Source organism: Triticum urartu, chromosome 7A (assembly GCF_056163025.1).
Source record: "Triticum urartu cultivar PI428250 chromosome 7A, HENAU_Tu73, whole genome shotgun sequence".
NCBI lineage: Eukaryota > Viridiplantae > Streptophyta > Magnoliopsida > Poales > Poaceae > Triticum > Triticum urartu.
Window position 1 is genome coordinate 702307663 of NC_141879.1, and position 21858 is coordinate 702329520.

Genomic DNA, 21858 nt, shown 5'->3' on the forward strand with positions numbered 1-21858 from the left:
GGGATACCGATGATCGAATCTCGGGCAAGTAACATATCGATTGACAAAGGGAATTGCATACGGGGTTGATTGAATCCTCGACATCGTGGTTCATCCGATGAGATCATCGTGGAGCATGTGGGAGCCAACATGGGTATCCAGATCCCGCTGTTGGTTATTGACCGGAGAGTCGTCTCGGTCATGTCTGCTTGTCTCCCGAACCCGTAGGGTCTACACACTTAAGGTTCGGTGACGCTAGGGTTGTGAAGATATGTATATGCAGAAACCCGAATGTTGTTCGGAGTCCCGGATGAGATCCCGGACGTCACGAGGAGTTCCGGAATGGTCCGGAGGTAAAGAATTATATATAGGAAGTGCTGTCTCGGCCATCGGGACAAGTTTCGGGGTTATCGGTATTGTGCCGGGACCACCGGAGGGGTCCCGTGGGCCCACCGGGTGGGGCCACCTGTCCCGGGGGGGCACATGGGCTGTAGGGGGTGTGCCTTGGCCTACATGGGCCAAGGGCACCAGCCCTACTAGGCCCATGCGCCTAGGGTTTCCACCAAGGAGGAGTCCAAGTGGTGGAAGGCACCCCGAGGTGCCTTGGGGGGGAGGGAAACCCTCCCCTGGCCGCCGCACCTAGGAGATCAGATCTCCTAGGCTGCGCACCACCCCCCCTTGGCCCTCCTATATATAGTGGGGGAGAGGAGGGACTTCATACACCAGCCCCTGGCGCCTCCATCTTTCCCCGTTACGTCTCTCCCTCGTAGTCTTGGCGAAGCCCTGCTTCTGTCACGCCCTGCATCCACCACCACGCCGTCGTGCTGCTGGATCTTCACCAACCTCTCCTTCCCCCTTGCTGGATCAAGAAGGAGGAGACGTCTCCCGTCCCGTACGTGTGTTGAACGCGGAGGTGCCGTCCGTTCGGCGCTGGTCATCGGTGATTTGGATCACGTCGAGTACGACTACATCATCACCGTTCTTTTGAACGCTTCCGTGCGCGATCTACAAAGGTATGTAGATGCATCCAATGACTCGTTGCTAGATGAACTCCTAGATGATCTTGGTGAAACGAGTAGGAAATTTTTTGTTTTCTGCAACGTTCCCCAACAGTGGCATCATGAGCTAGGTTTATGCGTAGTTCTTCTTGCGCGAGTAGAACACAATGAGTTGTGGGCGTAGATTTGTCAACTTTCTTGCCGTTACTAGTCTTTTCTTGCTTCAGCGGTATTGTGGGATGAAGCGGCCCGGACCAACCTTACACGTACGCTTACGTGAGACCGGTTCCACCGACTAACATGCACTAGTTGCATAAAGGTGGCTGGCGGGTGTCTGTCTCTCCCACTTTAGTTGGAGCGGATTCGATGAACAGGGTCCTTATGAAGGGTAAATAGAAGTTGACAAATCACGTTGTGGCTTTAACGTAGGTAAGAAGACGTTCTTGCTAGAACCCTAATTCAGCCACGTAAAACTTGCAACAACAATTAGAGGACGTCTAACTTGTTTTTGCAGCAAGTGGTTTGTGATATGATATGGCCAAAGTTGTGATGAATGATGAATGATCTATATGTGATGTATGAGATGTTCATGCTATTGTAATAGGAATCACGACTTGCATGTCGATGAGTATGACAACCGGCAGGAGCCATAGGAGTTGTCTTTATTCTTTTATATGGCCTGCGTGTCATCGAGAAACGCCATGTAAATTACTTTACTTTATTGCTAAACGCGTTAGCCATAGTAGTAGAAGTAATAGTTGGCGAGCAACTTCATGGAGACACGATGATGGAGATCATGGTGTCAAGCCGGTGACAAGATGATCATGGAGCCCCAAGATGGAGATCAAAGGAGCTATGTGATATTGGCCATATCATGTCACGTTTATTATTTTATTGCATGTGATGTTTATCATGTTTTGCATCTTGTTTACTTAGAACGACGATAGTAAATAAGATGATCCCTCATAATAATTTCAAGAAGTGTTCCCCCTAACTGTGCACCGTTGCGACAGTTCGCTGTTTCAAAACACCACGTGATGATCGGGTGTTTTATTCAGACGTTCACATACAACGGGTGTAAGACAGATTTACACATGCAAACACTTAGGTTGACTTGACGAGCCTAGCATGTACAGACATGGCCTCGGAACACAGAAGACCGAAAGGTCGAGCATGAGTCGTATAGAAGATACGATCAACATGAAGATGTTCACCGACGTTGACTAGTCCGTCTCACGTGATGATCGGACACGGTCTAGTTAACTCGGATCATGTAATACTTAGATGACTAGAGGGATGTCTAATCTAAGTGGGAGTTCATTAATAATTTGATTAGATGAACTTAATTATCATGAACTTAGTATAAAATCTTTGCAATATGTCTTGTAGATCAAATGGCCAACGTAGTCCTCAACTTCAACGCGTTCCTAGAGAAAACCAAGCTGAAAGACGATGGCAGCAACTATACGGACTGGGTCCGGAACCTGAGGATCATCCTCATAGCTGCCAAGAAAGATTATGTCCTACAAGCACCGCTAGGTGATCCTCCCGTACCACAGAACCAAGACGTTATGAACGCTTGGCAGACACGTGTTGACGACTACTCCCTCGTTCAGTGCGGCATGCTTTACAGCTTAGAGCCGGGGCTCCAAAAACGTTTTGAGAGACATGGAGCATACGAGATGTTCGAAGAGCTGAAAATGGTTTTTCAAGCTCATGCCCGGATCGAGAGATATGAAGTCTCCGATAAGTTCTTCAGCTGTAAGATGGAGGAAAACAGTTCTGTCAGTGAGCACATACTCACTATGTCTGGGTTGCATAACCGCTTGTCTCAGCTGGGAGTTAATCTCCTGGATGATGCGGTCATTGACAGAATCCTCCAGTCGCTTCCACCGAGCTACAAGAGCTTTGTGATGAACTTCAACATGCAGGGGATGCAAAAGACCATTCCTGAGTTGTTCTCAATGCTAAAATCAGCGGAGGTAGAAGTCAAGAAGGAGCATCAAGTGTTGATGGTCAATAAAACCACTAAGTTCAAGAAAGGCAAGGGTAAAAAGAACTTCAAGAAGGACGGCAAGGAAGTTGCCGCGCCCGGCAAGCAAGCTGCCGGGAAGAAGCCAAAGAATGGACCCAAGCCCGAGACTGAGTGCTTTTATTGCAAGGGAAGCGGTCACTGGAAGCGGAACTGCCCTAAGTACTTAGCGGATAAGAAGGCCGGCAAAACAAAAGGTATATGTGATATACATGTAATTGATGTGTACCTTACTAGTGCCCGTAGTAGCTCCTGGGTATTTGATACCGGTGCAGTTGCTCACATTTGTAACTCAAAGCAGGGGCTGCGGAATAAGCGGAAACTGGCAAAGGACGAGGTGACGATGCGCGTCGGGAATGGTTCCAAGGTCAATGTGATCGCCGTCGGCACGCTGCCTCTGCATCTCCCTTCGGGATTAGTTTTAAACCTTAATAATTGTTATTTAGTGCTAGCTTTGAGCATGAACATTGTATCGGGATCTCATTTAATTCGAGATGGCTACTCTTTTAAATGTGAGAATAATGGTTGTTCCATTTTTATGAGAGATATGTTTTATGGTCATGCTCCTATGGTGAATGGTTTATTCTTTATGAATCTCGAACGTGATGCTACACATGTTCATAATGTGAGTACCAAAAGAAGTAAGGTTGATAATGATAGTCCCACATACTTGTAGCACTGCCGCCTTGGTCACATAGGTGTCAAACACATGAAGAAGCTCCATGCTGATGGACTTTTAGAGTCTCTTGATTATGAATCATTTGACACGTGCGAACCATGCCTTATGGGTAAAATGACCAAGACTCCGTTCTCAGGAACAATGGAGCGAGCAACCGACTTGTTGGAAATCATACATACTGATGTGTGCGGTCCAATGAGTGTTGAGGCTCGCGGTGGCTATCGTTATGTTCTCACCCTCACTGATGATTTAAGTAGGTATGGGTATATCTACTTGATGAAACACAAGTCTGAAACCTTTGAAAAGTTCAAGGAATTTCAGAGTGAGGTTGAAAATCAACGTGACAGGAAAATCAAGTTTCTACGATCAGATCGTGGAGGAGAATACTTGAGTCACGAGTTTGGCACACACTTAAGAAAATGTGGAATAGTTTCGCAACTCACGCCGCCTGGAACACCTCAGCGTAACGGTGTGTCCGAACGTCGTAATCGCACTCTATTAGATATGGTGCGATCCATGATGTCTCTTACCGATTTACCGCTATCTTTTTGGGGCTATGCTTTAGAGACCGCCGCATTCACTTTAAATAGGGCTCCGTCGAAATCCGTTGAGATGACACCGTATGAATTATGGTTTGGGAAGAAACCTAAGCTGTCGTTTCTAAAAGTTTGGGGATGCGATGCTTATGTCAAGAAACTTCTACCTGAAAAGCTCGAACCCAAGTCGGAAAAATGCGTCTTCATAGGATACCCAAAAGAAACTATTGGGTACACCTTCTACCTCAGATCCGAAGGCAAGATCTTTGTTGCCAAGAATGGGTCCTTTCTAGAGAAAGAGTTTCTCTCGAAAGAAGTAAGTGGGAGGAAAGTAGAGCTTGATGAAGTATTACCTCTTGAACCGGAAAATGGCGCAACTCAAGAAAATGTTCCTGAGGTGCCAGCACCGACTAGAGAGGAAGTTAATGATAATGATCAAGATACTTCTGATCAAGCTCCTACTGAAATTCGAAGGTCCACAAGGACACGTTCCGCACCAGAGTGGTACGGCAACCCTGTCTTGGCAATCATGTTGTTAGACAACGGTGAACCTTCAAACTATGAAGAAGCGATGGCGGGCCTGGATTCCGAAAAATGGCTAGAAGCCATGAAATACGAGATAGGATACATCTATGAAAACGAAGTATGGACTTTGACTGACTTGCCCGTTGAACGGCGAGCCATAGAAAATAAATGGATCTTTAAGAAGAAGACAGACGCGGATGGTAATGTGACCATCTATAAAGCTCGGCTTGTCGCTAAGGGTTATCGACAAGTTCAAGGGGTTGACTACGATGAGACTTTCTCACCGGTAGCGAAGCTGAAGTCCGTCCGAATCATGTTAGCGATTGCCGCATTCTATGATTATGAAATATGGCAAATGGACGTCAAAACGGCATTCCTTAATGGTTTCCTTAAGGAAGAATTGTATATGATGCAGCCGGAAGGTTTTGTCGATCCTAAGAATGCTGACAAGGTGTGCAAGCTCCAACGCTCGATTTATGGGCTGGTGCAAGCATCTCGGAGTTGGAACATTCGCTTTGATGAGATGATCAAAGCATTTGGGTTCACGCAGACTTATGGAGAAGCCTGCGTTTACAAGAAAGTGAGTGGGAGCTCTGTAGCATTTCTCATATTATATGTAGATGACATACTTTTGATGGGAAATGATATAGAACTCTTGGACAGCATCAAGGCCTACTTGAATAAAAGTTTTTCAATGAAGGACCTTGGAGAAGCTGCTTATATATTAGGCATCAAAATCTATAGAGATAGATCGAGACGCCTCATAGGTCTTTCACAAAGCACATACCTTGATAAGATATTGAAGAAGTTCAATATGGATCAGTCTAAGAAGGGGTTCTTGCCTGTGTTGCAAGGTATGAAGTTGAGCTCAGCTCAATGTCCGACCACGGCAGAAGATATAGAAGAGATGAGCGTCATCCCCTATGCATCAGCTATAGGTTCTATTATGTATGCCATGCTGTGTACCAGACCTGATGTAAACCTTGCCGTAAGTTTGGTAGGAAGGTACCAAAGTAATCCCGGCAAGGAACACTGGACAGCGGTCAAGAATATCCTGAAGTACCTGAAAAGGACTAAGGAAATGTTTCTCGTTTATGGAGGTGACGAAGAGCTCGTCGTAAAGGGTTACGTCGACGCTAGCTTCGACACAGATCTGGATGACTCAAAGTCACAAACCGGATACGTGTATATTTTGAATGGTGGGGCAGTGAGCTGGTGCAGTTGCAAGCAAAGCGTCGTGGCGGGATCTACATGTGAAGCGGAGTACATGGCAGCCTCGGAGGCAGCACATGAAGTAATATGGGTGAAGGAGTTCATCACCGACCTAGGAGTCATACCCAATGCGTCGGGGCCGATCAAGCTCTTCTGTGACAACACTGGAGCTATTGCTCTTGCCAAGGAGCCCAGGTTTCACAAGAAGACAAGGCACATCAAGCGTCGCTTCAACTCCATTCGTGAAAATGTTCAAGATGGAGACATAGAGATTTGTAAATTACATACGGACCTGAATGTAGCAGATCCGTTGACTAAACCTCTCCCTAGAGCAAAACATGATCAACACCAGAATTCCATGGGTGTTCGATTCATCACAATGTAACTAGATTATTGACTCTAGTGCAAGTGGGAGACTGTTGGAAATATGCCCTAGAGGCAATAATAAAAGCATTATTATTATATTTCCTTGTTCATGATAATTGTCTTTATTCATGCTATAATTGTGTTGTCCGGAAATCGTAATACATGTGTGAATAATAAACACCAACATGTCCCTAGTAAGCCTCTAGTTGACTAGCTCGTTGATCAACAGATAGTCATGGTTTCCTGACTATGGACATTGGATGTCATTGATAACGAGATCACATCATTAGGAGAATGATGTTATGGACAAGACCCAATCCTGAACTTAGCACAAGATCGTATAGTTCGTTTGCTAGAGTTTTCCAATGTCAAAGTATCTTTTCCTTAGACCATGAGATCGTGTAACTCCCGGATACCGTAGGAGTGCTTTGGGTATACCAAACGTCACAACGTAACTGGGTGACTATAAAGGTAGACTACGGGTATCTCCGAAAGTGTCTGTTGGGTGACATGGATCAAGACTGGGATTTGTCACTCCGTATGACGGAGAGGTATCACTGGGCCCACTCGGTAATGCATCATCATAATGAGCTCAAAGTGACCAAGTGTCTGGTCACGGGATCATGCATTACGGTACGAGTAAAGTGACTTGCCGGTAACGAGATTGAACGAGGTATTGGGATACCGACGATCGAATCTCGGGCAAGTAACATATCGATTGACAAAGGGAATTGCATACGGGGTTGATTGAATCCTCGACATCGTGGTTCATCCGATGAGATCATCGTGGAGCATGTGGGAGCCAACATGGGTATCCAGTTCCCGCTGTTGGTTATTGACCGGAGAGTCGTCTCGGTCATGTCTGCTTGTCTCCCGAACCCGTAGGGTCTACACACTTAAGGTTCGGTGACGCTAGGGTTGTGAAGATATGTATATGCAGAAACCCGAATGTTGTTCGGAGTCCCGGATGAGATCCCGGACGTCACGAGGAGTTCTGGAATGGTCCGGAGGTAAAGAATTATATATAGGAAGTGCTGTTTCGGCCATCGGGACAAGTTTCGGGGTTATCGGTATTGTGCCGGGACCACCGGAGGGGCCCCGTGGGCCCACCGGGTGGGGCCACCTGTCCCGGGGGGCCACATGGGCTGTAGGGGGTGCGCCTTGGCCTACATGGGCCAAGGGCACCAGCCCTACTAGGCCCATGCGCCTAGGGTTTCCACCAAGGAGGAGTCCAAGTGGTGGAAGGCACCCCGAGGTGCCTTGGGGGGGAGGGAAACCCTCCCCTGGCCGCCGCACCTAGGAGATCAGATCTCCTAGGCTGCGCACCACCCCCCCTTGGCCCTCCTATATATAGTGGGGGAGAGGAGGGACTTCATACACCAGCCCCTGGCGCCTCCATCTTTCCCCGTTACGTCTCTCCCTCGTAGTCTTGGCGAAGCCCTGCTTCTGTCACGCCCTGCATCCACCACCACGCCGTCGTGCTGCTGGATCTTCACCAACCTCTCCTTCCCCCTTGCTGGATCAAGAAGGAGGAGACGTCTCCCGTTCCGTATGTGTGTTGAACGCGGAGGTGCCGTCCGTTCGGCGCTGGTCATCGGTGATTTGGATCACGTCGAGTACGACTACATCATCACCGTTCTTTTGAACGCTTCCGTGCGCGATCTACAAAGGTATGTAGATGCATCCAATGACTCGTTGCTAGATGAACTCCTAGATGATCTTGGTGAAACGAGTAGGAAAATTTTTGTTTTCTGCAACGTTCCCCAACACAACTTTCATGTACAAAGTTTTTCCATCCGAGCTACGATTTATTTTATATTGATTTTAAAAGATTTAAAACATTTTTAGCATTTATTTAATTATTTTTAATTCAACATTATACAGAACAGTGCATGCCGACGTCAGCATGACGTCAGCAGTCAATAGGGGTGTTGACTGGTCAAACTGACGTGTGGGACCCACCTGTCAGTGACACATTTTAATTAACCAATTTTAATTAACCTAACCAGGATTAATTAGGGGTGGGCCCCACTGTCATTGACTAAGACTAAACATGATTAATTAGTTTAATTAGTTGTTTAGTTTAATTAAACAAAATTAATTAAGTTAATTAATTGTTTAACTAATTAATTATTATTATTATTATTATTTATTTTTAATTCTTTTTTTAATTATTTAATTTTTATTTATTTTTAAACGTTCTGGGGGCCGGGCCCCGGCTGTCATTGGGCCAAAGGCCTTGCGGGTGCTGGGTTAGCGGTTACGGGCGACGAGCGCTAACCCGCTTCCCAGGTCGCCACGGGGCGCCCGCCATGGGCACGGCGAGGCCGGCCGCCTTATGCGGGCAGCGGAGAGGCCACGGCGAGGCGGGCAGCAGAGCTTGCGACGGTGCAGGAGGAGGCCGGAGGCGGTGCAGGGGTGGCGGGGCGCCGGCGGGCGCGCGACTAGGCGACGATTGGCGGCGGCACAGAGGCGAGCGACCAAGGAAGGGCATGCGCGGTGGGGCGGTCAAGCGGGACGCGCGCCGCAGGCCAGCGGGGCGGGCAAGACGAGCGTCGTGCGGGGCTGGCGTAGCAGCAGCGACCCCGGGCGCGGCGGGGACGCGGCCAAGCACGGTTAGGGGCGGGCGGCCTTCGGGCGAGGCCGCAGCGGGGCGCGCGGGCACTCTGCGAGGGCGCGAAGGAGGAGCCGGGCGCGCAGACAGCGCATGGGCTGCGAGGCGGAGTGCGGCGGCAAGCAGCAGTGGAGGCGGGGCACGCGGCCAGAGCAGAGCGGGAGGCGCGGCGTCCGCCGCGACGCGACCAGCATGGTGCGGGGAGGAGGAGAAGGAGGGAGGACTCACGGGGGTTTCATAGGGTTCGGGGGCAGTGGGGCGCGGGGAGGAGGTCGGGGACGACGGTGACGCAGGGGAGGACGATGGCGCGGCTCCGGCGAGTTGGTGACGAAGCTCCGCGGCGAGGTGCGGGGACGAGCGCCGGTGTTGGGTGGTGGCGACGTCTGGACGGCCGGTGAGGAGGAGGTCGGGGACGGGGCGGCGCCTGCGTGGAGATGGTCCGGGGAGGGCGGGTCTGAGTGGCGTCGGCGTCGAGGCGCCTATCCCTTATCCAGATTCGGGAGGGGGCAGAGGGGGAGTGGGACGAAGGAGTGGGGCGATGTGGGGGGAGTGGGGGAGTGGAGCGCTAGGTTTCCGGGGGGAGCGGGGGTTAAGGCGGCGGGGTGGGCCGGCTGAGCCAGGTGGGCTGGCCGGCCAGCTAGGCCAGTGGGCCGTGGGAGGGGGGTTCCCTCTTTCTTTTCTTTTTTTGTTAGTTTTAGTTTTAGTTTTTTTCTTTTTCCTTTTTTTCTTATTTCTTTTCTATTTTAATTCCATTTAAATATTTACGACTTTTATAAAAGTACGATTCCTTCACCATAAACACCTAGTCAATTATTGGCACGCTCCGAACATTATCTTTTTAATGTTTGAAAGAAAATTATGCTTGGAAAAATTTCAAATTTGAAATTGAATAGTTTTGAGTCAACGCGAGATTTGCAACAGTAAGCGGGGTGACTTGGCCTCGTTAACGTGGGATTACTGTAGGATGATTACCCGGGCGTCACAGCGGTGTAGGATAAAGAGCGAGGAGTCGCACTTGGACGTCGTGAAGCCAAATGAGAGCAGGAAGGTGGTGAAACGCTGAAACCACGCCCGGGGAGCCTGTTTGAGCCCGTACAAGAATTTGTGGAGCTTGCACACGGCCGAAGGACAAGAAGAGTCAATGAAGCCGACTGGCTGCTGAATGTACACGACCTCTTCGAGTGTGGCATGGAGGAAGGCGTTCTTGACGTCGAGCTGGTTGATGGCCCATTTGTTGCTGACGGCGATGCTGAGGATGACGCGGATGGTGGCGGGCTTCACCATGGGGCTAAACGTCTCGCCATAGTCGATGCCAGCTTGCTGTGCGAAGCCACGCAGCACCCACCGTGCCTTGTACCGAGCGAGAGAGCCGTCGGGATGAAGCTTGTGGCGGAATATCCACTTCCTGGTCACCAAGTTGACACCTGCAGGGCAAGCAAGCAAAGACCTCATTTTGTTCTGCACCAAAGCGTTAAACTCCTCAAGCATAGCATTGTACCAGTTAGGGTCTTTGAGAGCGTGTTCGTACGTGGTTGGGATGGGTGAGATGGGTGCGGAGGTGCTTGTTGTAGTCAGGAGCTTTTTGGGCTGGAGAAATCCCGACGTTGCTCGCGTGCGCATGGTGTGAAGATTCTTAGGCGGAGCGATGGGCACGGCGCGCGGGGGCAACGTAGTTGCATGCATGGGCGGTGTGGTGGGGGGTGACGTGCGGGTTGGGCCCAGGCTGATTGGAGGCGAGGTGGCAGGGAGGTGCGCGAGGTGCGAGGCCCGGGCTGACTGGAGGGGTGATGCGTGGTTGGGCGAGGCGGGTGCGGGGCACAAGGAAGATCCTGTGGGACCGGCAGGTGCGCGAGGCACATTGGAAGTGGGCAGCGGATCTGAGGAAGCTGCGGGGGGCGGTGGGATGGGTCTGCATGGCGTTGCATGCGGGGAAGGAGTCGTGATTGGTGGGGCGCGGGATCCCACAAGGATAGCGGTGGATGGATGGGTAGGTGCGGGATTTTCTGCGGGGATGGTGGGGTTTTCTCGTGCAGGTGTGTGGCCGCTCGGGAGGGAGGAGTAGGAGAACTGGGTTTCGTCGAAGACGACGTGCCGGGAGGTGATAACGCGACGGGTGGCGAGGTCCAGGCATCTGTAGCCCTTGTGCTCAAGGGGCATGCCGAGGAGAACACAGCGGACGGCGCGCGGAGCTAGTTTGTGCGGCATGGTGGCATAGAGGTTGGGGTAACAGAGGCATCCGAAGGTACGCAGTGAAGTGTAGTCAGGGGATACGCCATAGAGCATAAAGTGAGGTGTGTTGTTCTGGATGGCGCGGGAGGGCCATATGTTGAGCAGATGGGTGGCGGTATGGAGGGATTCGACCCAAAAGCGCGGCGGCATGTAAGCCTGGAGGAGGGTGCGGAGGATGTTGTTTGTAGAGCGGATGGCATGCTCCGCCTTGCCGCTTTGGGGAGAGGTATGTGGGCAAGAGAGGCAAAGGGTGGCGCCGCGGTCGTAGAGAAAGGTGCAGAGACGAACATTGAGAAATTCGCCACCGTTATTGCACTGCACAGATTGGATAAAGACATGGAATTGAGTAAGGACGTACGTGTAAAAATGTTCAAGAGTGGCAGCGGCATCAGATTTGTTGCGAAGAGGAAAACTCCATGAGTAATGCGTAAAATCATCCATAATAAGCAAATAATATTTGAATCCAGAAAAACTTGGGACCGGTGAGGTCCAAAGATCACAGTGCACTAGCTGAAAGGGAAATGTTGTAAATGATGTAGAAGTAGGGAAAGGTAAATGAGTCTGATGCCCAAGCTGACATGCGTCGCAAGCAAGGTTTTGGTTACCGAATGAGGCAATTTTACCAAAGGGGACTGGTAAATGTGGTTACCACGGTTACCGAGAAATACCAAGAATATTTCGAGCGAATTTTGTAGTTGATTTTTGAATTCAAATAAGTGAATGAACGAATATTCGAGCCAGAGACCTCTCAAAATAGGAACTAGGTTGCTACCAACACGCCAGAACCAACTCTCATGGCATTAATTAGATCATATGTACTTTACAATAAATCGAGTGTTTAAATTCAAATTTTTTTAAAAAAAATGGTATTTTTTGCTCGGTATGGTGATTTACCGAGGGGCACGGAAATACGTGGTAACCATGGGAAATCTTGGAATTTCGACCGGTAACCAAAACAGTGGTCGCAAGCACCACGCGGGTGATGCGTTTTATTACAAGTAGGTAAAAAATTATTTGCTAATCTGGAGAGAGATGCGGCGCTGGGGTGCCCTAGCCGTCGATGCCACAAATAGCTGGTGCTCACGGAGAGTGCTGCCGGTGTGATGGTGAGGCCGCCGGAGAGGGAGTAGAGCTGGCCATAGCTACTGGAGCTCATGAGCGGGGTCCTGGTGGCTGGATCCTTCACAACAAAACCATAGGGATAAAACTCAATTGTGAAAGAATTATCGATGCAAAAACAACGAACAGGAATGAGATTGGTGACTACGCGAGGAGAATAGAGAATATTGTGAAGGTAAAAGGGGCGGGAGGTGATCTTGGCTGAACCAGTGGCAGCAATGAGAAGGTGTGACCCATCCCCGACAATGATGCTGGAAGGAGAAAGCTTAGATGGAGAACGAAACGAGTCGAGGTTACCTGGGTTCCCTGTGACGTGTGACGAGGCGCCGGAGTCGAGGTACCACTCCCCGGGCTGCTCCGTGGACATGGCCTGCATGGCGGCGATCAGGCTGGCTTGGTCCCACGACGGAGGCGGCAGAGGATGCTGCGAGGATGAAGGCACGCCGGGATACATCATGGGGTAGGCCTGGGCAGGGTTGCCGCGGCGAGGCCCGAGCACGCCGGCGGCGTTGGGGGGGACCCATGGTGCACGACCTTGCGGAGGGAAGGGGGCGCCCCACAGGGCAAAGTACCCCATCAAGGGGGTCTGCCGCCGCGAGCCGGAGCGCCGGCGTCTGCCGGTGCCTTTCCGTGGTCACCGCGGTCTCCGGGCGAGTGAGAGGCGCCAGACGAGGAACCGCCGCCGCCGGCGGCCGATGGTGAGCGCGGTGGAGCCGTCGGCGCGAACGCGGGCGTCCTGGGTGATCTCCTCAAGGAGCAGCCGCGAGCGGGCTTGGTTGAAGGTGGGAATGGGGAGTGCATCGGCAGGACCATGGCGATCACCTGGAAGTGGCGCGAGAGCCCCCGCAGCATCTGGAGCGTCAAGGTCCGGTTGGTGATGGGCTCGTCCACGTCCGCCAGGGCGTCGGCCAGTGCCTTGAGCCGACCGCAATAGTCGGCGACGCGCAGGTCGCCCTGGGTGAGGGCGCGGAACTCCACACTGAGGTGCACTCCCTGTGCGGGCTGGTTGGCGAGGAAGAATTCCCAGAGCCGATCCCAGGCGCAAAACGCGGTGTTGCCGGCGCCGCGGATGACCTCGTACAGACCGTCGGTGATGGTGGCGTAGATGAGCAGGAGGATCGTGAGATCGGTGTGGCGCCAGGCGGGAGTCTGGGTGGAGGGATCGGAGAAGTGGTCGACGTGGGCTTCGACGGCGTACATGTTGAGGATGCAGCGTCAGAGCTCGCGCCACTTGGAATAACTTCCGGACTGGACATCGAGCTTGAAAGTGATGAGATTGCCGATGTTGTGGAGGTCGTGGATGGAGGGGACGGTGGAGGAAGCGGGTGCCACGATGGGAAGGACGGGAGGTGGTGCGAGCGGCAGCACAGAGAGAGCCGAGGAGGTGGTGGTCGGAGGAGCAGTGGCGATGGGGGCAACAAGGCCGGCAGCACTGAGCACCGGAGACGCCGAGGCCGGGGGAGCAGTGGCGGCAGGGGAGACGAGGCTGGGAGAGGGAGGGATGGGATTTGTGTCGTCGCCTGAGGAGGAGGAGCCGCCGGTCTCCATGGAAGGCAGGAAAGAGGCTCTGATAACCAAGATGGAAGGAATCAATCACTGTATATTCATTCCATGTACAGGTTACACATATATATACACAGGTTTACAATAGCGGATGCGCTAGATGAGGGAGTCGTGTGTAACAGATGCACGCCCTGCGAGCGACGTGGGTGCGTGGACGTTGGAGCGCAGGACCCCGTCAGGTTGGCGTGATAGGCGTCTTCCAACAGGCAACACACCAAATGTTGTTTTCCCGACAAGGTGGTCGACAAAGTACAAAATATCCAGATCTGATCTAAAAACTACTAGTAAAACAATAGGCCTAAAGTGCATGCACTTCCATGTCCATAAAACAATTAATAGACCTAACATGGATACACTTGGATGTCCATGTCACTGGACGCAATATAATAAGTGTCCAGCAGCACAAGGAGAAACCTTTGTGATCTGATTTATTTTGGTTGGAGGAGAGGAGATCCAACTCATTGTCGTAATAGACAATCTCCTGGGTCAACAAACTGAATTTCCAGCAAGCATGTTAGCTCCCATTGTGTGTTATCCAAGCGAAAGGCGGTGAGTGTGCTTAACGTGAAACTATATGCTCTCCGCAAAAAAAAGTCCAACTATATGCATTTGTGGTACGTTAACATAATATGTTGTGAGTCAATCATATCGGCTGGATAGGCATTAATTTCAGGATGTGATTGCCAATCAGTCTAACATTGAGCTAGTTTTCATAGGTGCCAGATTACCAAATGCATATGAGTTCAGCACTGGTAGATGGCGCAATGTCTGCAATATCTTTGGACTTGATGTTGACTTATTTAATTGACCATGAACATTATTGTGGAATTTTTCTTTGGTACGCTTGTTATTGTTTATGGTCATGGAATTTCACAATGAACAACAAAATACATAATGATAAGTGCCTTTGACATGTTCCATTCAAAAGATTTAAAAGGTATCGAGTCTATTTAACATTTCTACATGCATGAACGTTAAAACTTTGAACACATAATTACTCACTGGTAGGTGTAAACATAAAACAAGTCCAAGAAAGTTAGACAAACTTAATAAGTTATTTACGTGAAACGCCTGCGTCGCTCCCACGGTGAGCTTGTGCAAACCCTAGCAACAGCTGCCGCCACTGCTCTTCCCCTAAAAAATCTGACCGCCATAGGTGTAGACTGACGGGCGCAGCCCTGCCCGATGGATGGCGGTCTACAGACCCTCATCTCCCCGTCCCCGAGATAGGAGATCTCTAGCCTGCAGCACGACATCAGCCTGTATGTCAGCCATTTGTGAGGCAGAGCATGGTTTTTGGGGCAGCAGCCCAAAAATGGTGCTTGTCGGGATGGCTGTGGCTGTGAAGGCAGAAGACATTGTTGAGATCACAAAGGCCTGGTTCTTCGGGCTGACGGCCCTACAGAACCGGATCTGCTATGGTTTGTGGCGGGGAGTGGTGGCTGCCGGGGACCAGTAGTCGGTCAAAGTGGTATCAGTGTGGCTGCGACGAGATTACTGTGATATCATATGACCACAACACGGGAGTTTGGCGATTGCAACCGAGGGTCGGCTTCTTCGACGACAGCGGCCTCCATGATGGAATGGACGGTGCGGAGGCTAGATCTTGAGATGGTGATGGCTTTTCCGGGGCCCTACTTCTCCAGATTGTGTTTGACCAACTCATAAGGTGCTATGTGCGATAACTTTTGCGGATACGCCATCTAATTCATGTCGTCGGTAGGCGCTAAACACAGCGACTCATGTGGAGGCGCCAATTTATGCCTGATACTGGAAGGTGCTACACACGGTGGCTCCTATAGAGGTGACAAGCCATGCTCGTTGTGTTGGATCGAAGGTGGTGCGACAATGAAGGGAAGTGAGGTGGTATGGGACGTATATGCCTTCTAGTATCTCCTCCAGAGTTCTCAGGCCATTGAGGCATCGCTAGATGGGCAAGGGATGATCTTAGAGGTGGCTTCAACGAGGAGCGCACTCTAGTGGAAATACAATATCGCTGATCAGACTATGTAGATGTGCGCCTTTGTCCTGTCCTTGTAGAAGGTGGTGAATGAAAGCTCGGCATTGGGGATGAAAATCCCGAGACCGGCCTATGGTTAGACTCGTCATCATCGACGCACGTGCAGGATTTCTTTCTAGAAGGCTTAGCCTACGAGTTGTGTACTCTTTGTTTGTTTCTACCCTTTACCATAGGATTAGTGTGGTTTCCTAGTGGACCTACTGTCGCGAGGCATGTAGCCCCGGGTTTTCGTTTCTGATAGAATTTGTTCAGCTGCTGGATTTTGTTTTTGATACTATATGGTTGTGTGCATCAATTGATGGAGATACAGGGGGTTGGCCTCCTTTTCGGAAAAGGAACAAAGTGGTTAAGTACAACTATTCCAATCATAAGTAACATTAGCGGACTTTAGCTACAAGCATAAAGAAATGCAATCCTTTCAGTTTGTACAGGGTGATCACATATTTTTTTACATGTATCAATATTCACGTTAGATATTTATACACTTTAGGCGGATAAGAATGGGACCATTATTTTAGTCCATTATCAATTTTACGTATGTGTAGGCATCCATGCTTATCTAGTGTATTTGCTCTCGCAACTGAAGGAAACATGAAGTACTAGATGAAAGCAAAGGGGAAATGAGAGAGGGTGATCCGTGTGCTGCGAAGTTGTGCTGACTAATTCCACATAACTGGCCGTACTGGCTTTCATGGAGAACGATTGGGTGATGTGCTCATCCAGTTTAAACTTTTATCACACTCTTATGCATCTCAAGATCCTAACTGCTCATGCACATATGTGTGTATCATTGTTGAAGTAAAGAAAGCTTCTATATATACTTTCAACTGATTTCATTTTCCAGTTGAGTGTCTGTCAATACGTTAGTTAGCTAGAAACCAATCTTTATGCTTACTTAATTATTCTCCACTATGTTATTATTTATTAGTATTATACTCCCTCTGTAAACTAATATAAGAGTGTTTAGATCACTATTTTAGTGATCTAAACACTCTTATATTAGTTTACGGAGGAAAGTAGCATTTACAATGTTTACTTATGTGGGAGATTGGAGGATACCAACATGCTAACAAGATCGTTTATCCCACTCGTATCAATCGAACAGTGTCACTTCGCCTCCCTCTGTGATGCAGTACGTGAAAGGTGACCTGAGCCTGTAGGAGCAAGGCGTCCGTGTGGCTCCAGATGCAGGACCTCCTAGCAGAGAGCACACATGAAATACAATGCGTTGTGGGCCCATATGCTTGGCGAGTAATTGCGTAGGTGTATCTGGCGGCGCAGGATAGACCAAACATAGTATTTGGTTGATCGCTGACGGCTGAGGGAAGGCACGAAGAGGATCAATGTTTTCAGAAGAGGTCAAAAAATGTGAGACCATGGAACTAATTTCAGTGTCATCCTTAGATGAATTTACAAGTATGTATTTTCAATGGCAGCTTACTGTCACTGCTTATTGCTTGAAAAATGTGAGACCATGGAACTAATTTCAGTGTCATCCTTAGATGAATTCACAAGTATTTGTTTTCAATGGCAATATCCATTGTACAACGCGAGGCTTGTGTGATTTTCAATATTATGTTGCACTTGGCGAAAGATAGGAGGAGTCTATTTAAAGTACGTACGCAGCATAGATCTCCTATTTGAGGCCATGTGTGTTGAATCGAAATCACTAATTGAGGAGCACTCCTTTCAAAGATCACTCCTACCTCCTCAGGTTGTACAAGTAGCCTCCCGCGGGAGAACCGTGCCTCTCACCGAAAAGCTAAGAAAGAGCGGTGGAAAACCGAAACGAAAAAAACATAAAAACTATCTAAAAACCAGAAAACGTGTGCAGAAAAATAAAAATAAAATTCGAAGTGAGCGCCCAGAGCGCGACACGTGACAGTTACTGGACAAACTAGAGGCACTCGTTTCGTTGCCCACTGATCCCACCTAGATCCGTCTTCGTCTCCTACCTCTCTCCATCTCCTGCCTCTTCTCTCCCTAGACAAAGTGCCCAAACAATGCTTCCGAAGCTCCACGGGCCTCCCACCTTTGCTGCTCCAACAGTTGCCCTCCCATCCCATGCCCATCTGTATTGTCTTGTGTTCACCCAGTGGTCTTCCTATGGATTCTATAAGCTTCTCCAAAGGCTTGGACGAAGATGGTGACGTCTCCATGGCGAGCGAGACGTTGATCCTGTAGTCGAAGATGCACCGGTGGCCAACGTCCGTTGCAAGGTCGGGCACTAATGTTGCGACCATGGCTAGCTGGGAGACACACAATTGTTCATGTGCCACCGCCGGCTACAACCTCTACGCCGATGTTGCAAGCCCAGTCGTCGCTCTCTCACAACATTGTTGCAGCCTGGGCACCGATGCTTAAAGGGCACTCGGCAGTGCTGCAAGGAGATCGACGTGCACTTCTGTGAGAATGGTCTAGCTACAGCATGCAGCAGCAAGGGTGCTACCATCGAGTGCTGCTGCAAGCTTGCCCCCTGAATTTTTCCCTAGGGTTTCCCTAGGGTCCAACCTGTCCTCCGACGGTGATGGCGGAGTCTACATAGTTTCTACACCGGTAGGGACGTCTCTCGCGGCCGTCTACTCTGTAGTAGTTGAAAGGACCGATGGGGCATCGAAGGCGGTGCTGATGGAGACATAGTCTGAGGGTTGGTTCGCGGGAAGTGGTGCGACGAGGGCCGACCAGGAGAAGGAGGCAGTCGATGGGGAGGATGTTGGAAGTAAGGAGAGGGCGAGGGAGGTAGATCGGGAGGAGGAAGATGATGAGGAGTTCGGCCATCTGAGTCCAAATCCAAACCTGGAAGATGCGTTCGAAGGCATGAACTTGCATGGGGAGGAAGAAGAAGACCTAGACCTATCTGGAGAGGTGGATGATCTGATTATGGAGGTGCGTTGGTTGGCTCTGTTTAGGGTTCACATGATGAGACCGTTTAGCCATGCGGCGTTGCTAAATTCGATGAGGAACGCGTGGTCATGCGCGCAAGGGGTCACCTTCAATATCAAGGGGCCGAATCTGTTCTTGGCTCAATGCCATTGTCTTGGAGACTTGAAGAGGGTAATGGAGGGTGGTCCATGGCAGTTTCGAAGGGATCCAGTGATGCTTGTTGAATATGATGGCTTCACCGATGTGGCGGAGTATGCACTGGACATGTATCCTCTATGGGCACGTATTAAAGACCTCCCGGATGGCCTCACAAGGAAGAAAGAGTTGGCGGAGAAGGTGGCAAAGAAGGTGGGGAAGCCACCTTTTATAGTCATTGTTAATGAGGGGAGGATAAACCCTTCTAATCATCTTTGAGTAAGAGTTTTCGTGAATGTGGATGAACCTTTGGTGAGATTTGTGCCGACCACATTAAAGGAGAGGAAGAAGTATCTGGTTAGATATGAGAAGCTCCCAGATTTCTGTTTCTTCTGTGGATGTATGGAGCATGTAGTGGAGGAATGTGGTGATGGCATACATGAACCTGCATCTTGTGAGTGGGGAGATTGGCTTCACTGGACAAATGAACCAACTGGTGCTGGTGGAGGTGACAGAGGAGGGAGCTGGATGGGTTCGAGGCATGGTGGTGGATCTATGGGTGGAAGAGGGAGAGGCGGGAGAGGAGATGGTGTTGGTGGTGGTTGAAGAGGTGGCCGGGGACATGCACCAGTAAGCGAGCAGGGTGCGGGGCAATCGGCTCCTGGTGTCAATCCTGTGTTAGGCGAGGATGGGACGAATGTTAAGAAACGGTTGATCAATACGGATGGGTCTATTAATGTAAGAGGCCAGGAGGTTCCAAACCTGAAAGGCAGAGTTTCGAATACAGTATTGCAGATAGAATATGCAGCAGCAACGTATGCTTCATATAGCGGTAGTGTAAGCAGGGAAGGTGCCGATAGTAAAATGGAGGAAGCAGGGAGGAGACGAGGATGGAGTTGATTCACTAATGTATGATGAGGCGGCCTCCATGCTAGAGGACCGCCGAGCCCAATGAGTATACTCAGTTGGAACTGTCGGGGAGGGGGGAATTCCCGGACAGTTTGTGAGCTCGCGATGATTTGCCAGTCGCATTCCCCCAATTTGGTTTTTCTGTGTGAAACTAGGAAAAAGGCGGAAAAGATGAGGAGGTTTTGGGGTCATCTCGGCCTCAAGGGGTTTTGTGGAGTGGATAGTGAAGGCATGAGTGGTGGGCTGGCTCTGTACTGGCATGAGTCGTATGTAGTGAAGATTCTTGATAAAACAGATCGATATATTGATGCTCATGTACAGGTAGACCAGAATGCTGAAAAGTGGAGGGTCACTTGCGTATATGGAGAGCCGAGGGTTGAGAATAGACATATTATGTGGGCAACAATGCAGAACCTTAAAACCGTGAGTGACTTACCTTGGTTAGTGCTGGGTGATTTTAATGAGGCTATGTGGGATTTTGAACATATGTCGGCAACTCCGAGAGCTGAATCTCAAATGGTTGCTTTTCGGGACTGTTTGGAAGTATGTGGCCTGGTGGATCTCGGATTCGTAGGGGTGCCTTTCAGCTACGATAATAAACGAGCTGCTGCAAACAATGTTCGAGTTCGACTTGATCGAGCGGTGGCTACAAATATGTGGAGAAACATGTTTGCTTTCTCTGTTGTCTCTCATATTACTTCACCATGTTCAGATCATATAAGGCTTTTGCTCAAGGCCTCGGCCGACCGAGGGCTGACGGGTGCAAAACCAAGGAGGTATGAGTTATTCTGGGAGACGGATGGTACTTTGCCAGAGGTGATTATGGAAGCATGGGATGCGGTGGGGGTGTACGCAACCTTGCCCAGCTACGTGATGCCCTGTCAAAGACCATGATCTCGCTCGGCACTTGGGTAGGAAATTTTGGAATGTCACAAGGGAACTAGCTAAATCTAGAACCCAACTTGAGGAGCTTATGCACATGAATGCGGATCAACATGATATTCGCAGGGTGACAGATAAAATGAATGAGTTATTATATTAAGAGGAGATGATTTGGTTGCAAAATCGAGGATCTCATGGTTGAAAGAGGGGGGTCGGAATACTAAGTTTTTTCCAGAATAAGGCTGTGTGGAGGGCACGGAAAAACAAAATCAGACAATTAACTGATAGTGTTGGTGCGGTGCACTCAAAATTTGCAGCGATGAGCGAGATTACAAATAATTACTTTCATGAGATTTTCTCAGTGGATGCAACTCTTGTTGCTGCCCCGGTGGATCTTTTGGAGCCAATGGTGACGGAGGAGGATAATGCTAAATTATGTGCGGTCTATTCTGATAAGGAGATAGCGGACGCAATGTTCCAAATTGGGCCACTTAAGGCGCCAGGGCCAGATGGCTTCCTCGCGAGGTTTTTTCAGCGAAACTGGAGCACTGTCAGAGACGACGTGACTGCAGTGGTTAAGGACTTTTTTTCACTGGAATTATGCCGGAAGGTAAACTCTACATCCATTGTTCTGATTCCTAAAAATTCTAACCCTGCAAAGATTTCTGACTATAGGCCCATTAGTCTCTGTAATGTAATTTATAAGGTGATTTTGAAGTGCTTGGTGAATCGTCTTAGGCCACTCCTAGACACTCTGGTTTCTCCGGAACAGAGTGCCTTTGTGCCAGACAGGATGATCACAGATAATGCTCATGTGGCCTTCGAATGTTTACATTACATCAAACAGGAGAAGGATCCTACGAAGAGTTTTTGTGCATACAAGCTGGACTTATCAAAAGCTTATGACAGAGTGGATTGGGTTTTCTTGGAGCAAGTGATGCAAAAGCGGGGTTTCACTCAGCGATGGATTGACAGGATTATGACTTGTGTCACATCGGTGAGATGTCGTGTTAAATTAAACAGGGCCCTCTTGGATTCATTTGCACCGTCGCGTGGGCTTAGGCAAGGAGACCCTCTATCTCCATTCCTATTTTTGTTTATCGTGGATGGGTTATCAGCGATCTTAAAGAGTAAGGTTTCAGCTGGTAGTATAACACCAGTGAGAGTTTGCAGAAGA

General features: G+C 49.6%; 1 protein-coding gene and 1 pseudogene across 1 annotated transcript; one reads left to right on the top strand and one right to left on the bottom strand.

Annotated features, from left to right (window-relative positions):
• Nucleotides 1-12312: 12312 nt before the first annotated feature.
• Nucleotides 12313-13726, bottom strand: LOC147961788 (uncharacterized). The gene is made up of 2 exons (XM_087534156.1): nt 12587-13726; nt 12313-12350 (listed from the first exon to the last, which is right to left on the bottom strand). Exons 1-2 carry the CDS (start codon nt 12864-12866, stop codon nt 12313-12315), a joined length of 318 nt encoding a protein of 105 aa, XP_087390282.1. The 5' UTR covers nt 12867-13726.
• On the top strand, nt 12954-13813 carry LOC147961789 (uncharacterized; annotated as a pseudogene).
• The last annotated feature ends 8045 nt before the right edge of the window (nt 13814-21858 follow it).

Coding starts and splice junctions, on each gene's coding strand:
- LOC147961788 (XM_087534156.1), bottom strand. CDS start 12,866: ATGGGGTACTTTGCCCTGTGGGGCGCCCCCTTCCCTCCGCAAGGTCGT. Junction 12,351..12,586: donor ACACGTCACAGGGAACCCAG/GTAACCTCGACT, acceptor TTTGTTGTGAAG/GATCCAGCCACCAGGACCCC.